Here is a 9425-nt window from a genome sequence, read left to right on the forward strand (position 1 = left end):
TACGTCCTCCTCCCCATCGATCTCTTCGCCCCCCCCTCACTCTTTTTGAGAAAATGAATTGACATTAGCTAAGGCTAAGTTTGCGAAAAATGATAAAGCGCCAGTAATTTTGCGAGACTTCGTATATTACCATATGTGTACCACGCGATGGCGCGCATGCGAGTGTAATACAGAATGGAAAAATGCGTAAAATGAAATAAGAGCGGAAAAATAGTGCGGAAATATATAACTGCACTGGTCATTGACACAAAAACCATGAAATAAATAAAATGGCGATTTTCGACTGAAAAATGAATGCGTAACGTACTTTCCACGCATATGTAACAAAGACATTTTTAAGTCTAACATATTTTATAAGAATCACATATGCACATAAAAACAACTAACTTTAAGTAAGAAAAGATTATTGATCGTTATATACTATATAAAATTAATATTTTATTATACTTTTATATAAAAGATAAAAATTATAAAATTATATTGCAGGTGCTTGCATCATTGAAGCACAAAATTGACCAATTTCTATCAAAGCATAACAACGTAGATTTCTTGGTCGAACAAGCAAGATTATTTTTGATTAGTCGAGAAAATAAATTGGTAAATGCGAGAAAAAATGTAATAGAAGCTGCTGCTCAATCCTCATCTATTAAACGGCATTCTTTAACCAGTGAATCATTCTCAAGAGGTATTTTTATTTCATGGACATATTCTAAAAAATAGAAATATAACTTTTTCTCTGTCATACTTAAAAAACATTAATATTAATTCTTTTTTTTGGCTCTCTCATTTCGCTTTTTTGCTTTCTTTTTAACTTCATAGGTACATTAATTATATCTTTTAAAATTTTGTGCACACTGGAAGTATTTAAAAGATGTATGTATCGATACAAAATATTTTTGCACGTACATGGTATAAATTCCCAGCAAACATAATAACGTCTATTTGTAAATAATTTCTTGTAATTAAAATATAACATTAATGAAACATAAAAGTAACATTAATATGTCATCGATGACATTATTAAATTCGTCTGAAAGATATTTTTGATCAAACATACAGGGTAATACATTTTAATCGACGCACTTGAATTTCTCAGAAATTATATGAGAAATTATATAAAAATCCTGTTTTTTGAAGTTATGGTATCTCTAGAAAATATAAAATGGTATTATTGATTTGAATTTGAATAGTTGTATTATGAGAAGATTATCTTTTTATTCAATTTGTCTAATAAAGCTCCCCATTTTTATTGCCTTTTCTTATAGTTCACTTTGAGAGCTTTTCAAATTACTAAAGAATATTTTTTTTTGTTAAGTACTTGGGTAAAAAAGGTCGATTTTCCGACTACTACAAAAGGAACCTAAAATTTGAGTTCCATGGATATCCATGAGCCGTATAAGAAGTGGAAATTAGTCTTTTTTTCTGGAGACTTGTGGAAAGTGTTGAAAATCTGTCAAATTGATTGAAAATTGCGTCTATCTGGAGACAAGTCGAGTCTGTGGCATGGAAAAATTTTCAGTCAAATCAGCTTCTGGTTAAATATCCAATAGTTTTTGAGATCACGAATACCACACTAAGGCCCGGTTCCACAACTCACGGTTAAATTAACTGGCCGATTATTCCATTGGAATTGACCAATCGTAAATGTCGTTAAGCAAAATTAACAAATACGATGGGGCAATTCCAATGGAATAATCGGCCAGTTAATTTAACCGTGAATTGTGGAACCGGGCCTAAGCCGAACCCAGAGACACGAACGAGGACGTGGTGGTTGTTGTCTCCAATTTTTAACTTTTTTTGTTAAAAAATTTTTTCATTTTGTTTTTTTTTTTGTTTTATAATTATTATAAAAACATATAATTATTATAAAAACAAAAAATAAAACAAAATGAAAAAATTTTTTTACAAAAAAGGTTAAAAAATGGACAACCTTACGTCCTCGTTCGTGTTTCTGGGTTTGGCTTACAAGGGAACCTCGCGAACTCGAAAATTCAGATATTAATGAAACTTGACATAAATGTAGAGGGGGTGAATACATGAATTTAGAAATTTTTAGTTGGTGCTCAAAAACGGTTTGAAGGGGTGAAATCACCCTTCAAAGTTGAGACGATTTTTGCGGTTTTTTGATATATCTTGTAAATTAAACAAAATATAAAAAAATGTTTCATACGAAAGTTTTACAGTATAAATACCTTTATATAACTATCCTATTTATTTAAAAAAAAATTTTTTTATAAAAAAAATTTTTCTTTTTCAAAAAATGAATAGCGTAGTTAAATGGAGGTATTTATACTGTAAAACTTTTGTATGAAACATTTTTTAATATTTTGTTTAGTTTACGAGATATATCGAAAAACCGCAAAAATGTCTCAACTTTAAAGGGTGGTTTTACCCTTTCAAACCATTTTTGGGCAAAAACTAAAAATTTCGAAATTCGTGTATTTACCTCCTCTACATTTATGCCAAGTTTCATATTAAAATCAGAATTTACGGGTTCGCGAGGTCCCTTGTTAGTGTGGTATTTGTGACAATATTTGATATTCTGCCATATTAAATCTGCCATTTTGAATTTTTGGATCCCGATAGTGAAACATTATTAGCGATCTCAAAAACTATTGGATAAGTATTTAACCAGAAGCTGGTTTGACTGAAAATTCGTCCATGTCACAGACTCGACTTGTCTCCGGATAGACGCAATTTTCAATCAATTTGACAGATTTTCGACACTTTCCACAGGTTTCCAGAAAAAAAGACTGTTATTTTCACTTCTTATACGGCTCATGGATATCCATGGAACTTAAATTTTATGTTTCTCTTGTAGTCGGAAAATCGACCTTTTTTAACATCCTCCTTTGAAAGTTACAGATGATATTAGCATTATCCAAAATGTACCACAGAGGTTGTCTGGTCAGATTTGTTTTTTTTTATACATGTGAAGTTCTGTGCTTTTTATATATAATTATATATATAACAAATAAGCCGTGTGCGTGCGTGCGTCTGTAATAATATGATTTATATTATATAAATTACATCAATATATATAACATATTTGAAATAAATATTGTATATAGATGTAATAATGGAACGTAATTAAAATGATATTAAAATCAAGTAAAAAGACATACATTGTGAGTTACTTGATGCGGTCATAAAAGTACGTCATCATGTTTGCTGTGGTTGTAAAATCCAAATTGCTATATTAATTATATTTACAGGGGAGCCAAAAAGGAGAAGTTTGACATCATCGTTTACACAAATATTCAAACGATCGAGTGGTAGTTTAGGTAGTTTAGGTCCAAGCCTCTCAAATTCTATTAGTCAGCCGTCCAATATATCAGAAGATCAGCTACAAGTAATTGGATCTGGATATAGGTAAATTTAAATATTTTATTGCTGCGTGTTACAGTAAATTTTACCTACATTCATAATTCTAACGTATTTATATTTATCTAAATATCTAATAGAAATCTTAAGATTTTATAGAATACAACCATTTGTGGCTGTATAGTCTGCGTGTAATACAAAGTGATTATAGGTTGATAATATAAGTGCAAATTAAAAAAAAAAGTAAGAGGGGGAAAGTAAAGTCTTCGGCACACGAAACGATTTTTCATGCTAGATCACATACGAGACATCTTATTACGTATCCTGATTAGCTCAAATGATTATATTACCAATCGTAACCTAATCGTAAGACTCGTATGCGTCCTAGCATAAAAAATTGTATCGTTTGCCGAAGGCTTAAGTGAAGGTATAATGAAACGTAAAGAGATTATAAGTAAAAATTGGTAAAATTTGGAAAGAAGAGATTATGAAAAATGAGCCTTTATTTTAATGCTTTCTTTATTTTAATGCTTTCTAAGCTTTAAAATATTTTTTTAATTGATATAATGACTTTTTACATGATGTCTAACTTTTTATGTAAAAAACTTTGTAAATTATTTCTTAATTTTGGAACTAAAGAGTTTTTGGAAAAAGAGAAAAATATTATAATGTGCTTAATTTGCATAAATTTTTTTTCAAAGTTTTTTAAAGATCTGTTTTGTATTTTACTTTTCGTAAAATATGAGAAAATTTTATGCATATTAAGAATTTAAAACAGGAGTGTGTGGAATAACGATCTAAAAAAAAATTTACTTTTACATATTAAAAAATTTAAATATACAAATTTTCGCACGATTCTGACATTTGAATATCTTAGATAACACAGACAATGCCCAGAATTTTTATGGGGATTCTTTGGATGTTTTCTAGTAACACACGATATTGGCGCAATATTGGGAATTGGAAATATTTTGAATATGAATTGTTTTCCAATATTGGTCCAATATTGTAAAGTAGGTTGGTTTTATTTACTCAATGTTGGTTTAATAATATTGGACCAATATTAAGAAACAATATTCATCCAATTCCAGGACAGCAAATTCAGTAAAAAAATTGAAAAAAGAGCATAGCGGAATAAGCAGGTGAAATCTGCCCCGCACTAATTGAGCTCAAATTGATATCATTAGTTGGCACTTTTGAGATGTAAAACTTCCCCAAAAATTAGCTACAAAATTGCATTTTTGGGGGAGTTATGGAGGGAGAAAAAAAAATAGAGTGTTTTTTTTTTAATGGTTGGACCGATTTTAATGAAAAAAATATATGTTGTAAACATCGTTTAGGTAAGTTTAAGAAAATTTTAAGTAATTTTTGTGATTAAAAAATACGCGATAAAAAAATTTTTGAATTTTTTATGAATTTTTTGGGGGGTGATAGTTCTGAGATATCACTTTTATATTTTCACAAAAACATCTCTAGATTTTCTTCTTTAACACGTTTTTTTTTCAAATCGGAGTAGTGGAACATGGTTAAAAATAATAATTCACACCGCGCCGCCGTGCCGCGCCGCGCCGGCTGGGCGACCGGGCCGCGGCGCACGGCGATTGTTGTCATGTTGAACTTACATACTAGTTGCAGTGTTGTAATGTTTAGTTGCCAAGAAAAATTATGATATAATAATATAAAATATAATAACATATAATATTTTCAGGACGTCTGCAATTAGCCTATAAAACTTATCGTTTTGGCAGTTTATCACGAGGAGATTGCAGTACGTTTTTAAATTCTATATGTTTGAGGTGCTTTTAATGTGAGTTTTTTTTTTGTCTCTCACATTATCTATTTATCATGAGTGAGTCTCAGATGCGCACAGTAACAAACGGACATCACCAATCAAATTCTATAAATTCGACCTAACTTTAACCAACCCAGCAATTTGATTGGTGGTGTCCGTTTGTTACTGTGCGCATCTGGGACGCTCCCTTTACCATCATGGTGCTTTTTTAATGTGAGCTCCCTCGCCTCTCACATTATCTATCATCGAGGTACTTTTTTAATGTGAGTCCCCTCACCTCTCACATTAGCTATCATCAGAGTGCTTTTTTAAAGTGAGTCCTTTCCCCTCTCACATTATCTATCATCAGGGTGCTTTTTTAAAGTGAGTTTCTTTGCCTCTCACATTATCTATCATCGGGGTGCTTTTTTAAAGTGAGTCCCTTTGCATCTCACATTATTTATCATCAGGGTTCTTTTTTAATGTGAGTCCCTTCGCCTCTCACATTAATCTTTTTGGCGAAAGGACTCACTTTAAAAAAGCACTCTGATGATAGCTAATGTGAGAGGTGAGGGGACTCACATTAAAAAAGCACCCCAATGATAAATAATGTGAGAAGCTAAGGGACTCACATTAAAAAAGCACCATGATGATAAATAGATAATGTGAGAGGCAAGGGGACTCACATTAAAAGCACCCCGAACATATGGAAAACGTACTACAATCTCCTTGTGATAAACTGCCGAAACGATAAGTTTTATAGGCTAACTGCAGACGTCCTGAAAATATTATATGTATTATTATATTTTATATTATTATATCATAATTTTTCTTGGCAACTAAAAATTGTAACACTGCAATTAGTATGTAAATTCAACATGACAACAATTGCCGTGCGCCGCGGCGCGGTCGCCCAGCTGGCGCGGCGCGGCACGGCGGTGCGGTGTGAATTATTATTTTTAACCATGTTCCACCACTCCGATTGATTTGAAAAAAAAAAAAAACGTATTAAAGAAGAAAATCTAAAGATGTTTTTGTGAAAATATAAAAGTGGTATCTCAGAACTATCGCCCCCCAAAAAATTCATAAAAAATTTAAAAATTTTTTTATCAAATTTTTTTTATCAAAAATTACTTAAAATTTTCTTAAACTTGCCTAAACGATGTTTATAACATATATTTCTTTCATTAAAATCGGTCCATTTTCGAAAAAAAACCACTTTTTTAATTTTTCTTTCCCCCTCCATAACTCTAAAAAAATGCAATTTTATAGCTAATTTTGGGGGAAGTTTTACATCTCAAAGGTGCCAACTAATGATATCAATTTGAGCTCGATTAGTGCGGGGGCAGATTTCACCTGCTTATTCCGCTATGCCTTTTGCACTGTTTTCGTGCAAATACTTAAATTCACAAATCTAGTGTCGCTTAATTTCTACGATAATCTTGTGTAAGCGTGGTCATCCAAACTTAGTTACACGTATTTATCTATTGCTTAATTTCTACTTTACCTCGAAGTTCTTACGCAAACTAACATCGTGATGACCCATGAGCACTTGATATTTATGAATACATATTTGTTATAGATCAATTCAATAGATATTGTTAGAGAGATAAACAACATATGTAGATAAACTATATTTATATAAATACAAAACACGCGCGCACGTAGCTAATCTGCAATTGATTAAAACGCTATAGTTTTGTCTAATGCACTTCCAATATAATATATACAATAATATAGTAAGTTATTTATTATTCGATTAATAAATGTTTTAAATATAAAGTTAAGATTACCTATTTCGGAAAATACAAAACTATAAATGTAAATTATTTACACGTACTGTGTGGTATGTGATATTGTGATATTGGCAGTATATTAACATTTATTCTATATTCAATATTAAAATGCAATTGATGTACAATATTGGCAGTATATTTGTATTTATTGTATGACCAATATTGAAATTATATTGGGAAGTCTTAGCCAATGCATTTCCAATGTAAATGCAATACCGTATAATTTATTGATATAATTATTGGTATGTAATATTGGCAGTATATTAGCATTTCTTCTATGTTTAATATTAAAATGCAATTGATGTACAATATTAGCAGTATACTTGTATTTATTGTATGACCAATATTAAAATTATATTGGAAAATCTTGGCCGATACTGTTCAACATAAACCCAATATTAAAATGCAATTAATGTATAATATTGGCAGTATATTTGCATATATTGTATGACCAATGTTGGTACCACATTGGGGAAAGATTGGTCAATACATTCCAAAGAAAACCAATATTTAACCAATATTTGTCAATATTCCGCCAATGTATTGTGCTACTAGGGTTCTTTAGATGTCCATAGTATATCTAAAGTATTATAAACGTCCATAAAATGTCCTATCGTATTATGAATGGTCAGAGAATGTCTTATGTAACATGTCATCTGGAATACAATATAAAAGCTAAAAATTAATATGTGATAATTGATTAGATTTAATTAGATTTTAAATATACTTTTTTTTTAAACAGATATACAAAAACTTCGTGGGAATCGCCGAATGAAGTGAGTCCAGTGCAAAATGTTATACTATGTGCTGTTATATTAGATGAATGGCTGAAAGAACTGGCGGCAATCACTCAAGAGCATGCCATTATGTCCCTCACAGATGGTAATAAATTTCAATTTTAACGAGTGAATTTATAAGAATGTGAAACTTAAAAGAGAACATTGGAAAGTATTCTCTTTAGTTATATAATTTAAATATAAGGAAAATAAGAGTAATTTGTATTTTTGCAGATATTCCATTGAATACGTAATTCTGAAATTCGATATATTTTATTCCAAAATAAAATCGTAAAATATATATAAAAAAAGTTTCGAACAAAAATTTTTAAAGAGTATTTAATATTTAATATATTTCGCAATTATACGTTTAAATTTTTGGGGAATGGAGAGAAAAATATATTTTTTACAATTATTTTTTAAATTACTTTTGTGAATTGTAAATTTTTAGAGTGTATTAAAAAGTATTTAATTAATTATAAAATGACTTTTTCTGCATTATTTTAAATAAATACATTTACGATTATTGATGAAATCTGGTTTCCGTCTGCTAATAATTTTGTGAAATATATGTATAAATAATTTTTTGTTTTTTTTTAAATAATTTTTTTGTTACATTTTATAACATGCGATATTTTGTAAAAATGAAGACTATTTAATATAATTATAAATGGCTAAAAAAATACGATGAATGAATTATACAATTTATTGGAAATTAATAATTATTCAAGAAAGTAAAAAAATCTTAATTGTGATATTTGGTAAGAAAGATTATTTGACAATTTATATACATTAAATCAATTTATTTTTATCAGATTGATAATGCACCTAAAATGCTTCTACGGAACATTTAATATATTGTCATTTTCTTTTTTTAATATATAATTTATTTAATGATAAAAATGGTCTGTAATTAATTTTTAAATAAATAATTGGAAATGTTTTTAATAATCCCAAATAGTATAGAAACAGGCAGCAATATTGCAGTATTATATATTGCAGTGCAATGTATTACAGAGACATTGCAAAGTTTTTTACAATATATTCAACATACTTTAATATTGAAAAGTAATGTCAAGTAATGCTTTACTCGCGAGCAGTATACGTTACTTCTATCAAATAGGCGTAGCAGAGCCCTTGAAATAAAAAAAACCACAAAGTAGAATAAAAGTGCAGTATTATGAGATTTTTTACATTTTAATGAAATGTTTAAACAATTTTAATTAGAAGCCAATATAAATTGAATATACACAATAGATGTTACCAAAAAATCTCTTACTAGGGAGGTGCACAAGGTAATAAGTAAGGAATTTCCAAACCATGTGTATAATTTGTAGATACAAAAGTGTTGGTAAACGGTTCCGAATTATACAGGGTGTCCGAAAGTACTCATACGGGTCTGTTTCCATATGTCCAATAATCCGTACAACTATAAATAAATAAAAGTACTTTTAAATAAATTTCTTATTGAACAAAAGAAATAATTTATTTGCGATAAGAAACTCAATGTTTTTGATAAATAAAAATGTTTAAGTAAATATTTTATCGAGCAAAAGAAATACTATATTTGCAATAAAAAATATAATATTTTTTAATGGATAAAAGTGTTTGCAAATAAATATTTTGTTGAATGCCAGAAATAATTTATGGTAATTATTTAGATTAAGGGACACCGCGCCAATGACCTTGACCTTGACATATGTTGTCAAGGACATGACCCTGAGTAATTTTTTCTTATAACTTAATCGGCGGTCATTG

At 29.4% G+C, this 9425-nt stretch overlaps 1 protein-coding gene across 1 annotated transcript in view; it reads left to right on the plus strand.

Annotated features, from left to right (window-relative positions):
• LOC105837496 (UPF0518 protein CPIJ015043) overlaps positions 1 to 8819 on the plus strand; it is a 13647-nt gene extending 4828 nt beyond the window's left edge. Inside the window, exons 2-6 of the mRNA XM_036291684.1 lie at positions 398 to 685; positions 820 to 873; positions 3216 to 3372; positions 7634 to 7773; positions 7902 to 8819. Coding sequence (XP_036147577.1) covers positions 398 to 685; positions 820 to 873; positions 3216 to 3372; positions 7634 to 7773; positions 7902 to 7921 — 659 coding nt within the window. The 3' untranslated portion in view covers positions 7922 to 8819. The remainder of the gene's footprint in view (positions 1 to 397; positions 686 to 819; positions 874 to 3215; positions 3373 to 7633; positions 7774 to 7901) is intronic.
• The last annotated feature ends 606 nt before the right edge of the window (positions 8820 to 9425 follow it).

The sequence above is a fragment of the Monomorium pharaonis genome, chromosome 1 (genome assembly GCF_013373865.1).
Source record: "Monomorium pharaonis isolate MP-MQ-018 chromosome 1, ASM1337386v2, whole genome shotgun sequence".
Classification (NCBI taxonomy): Eukaryota; Metazoa; Arthropoda; class Insecta; order Hymenoptera; family Formicidae; genus Monomorium; species Monomorium pharaonis.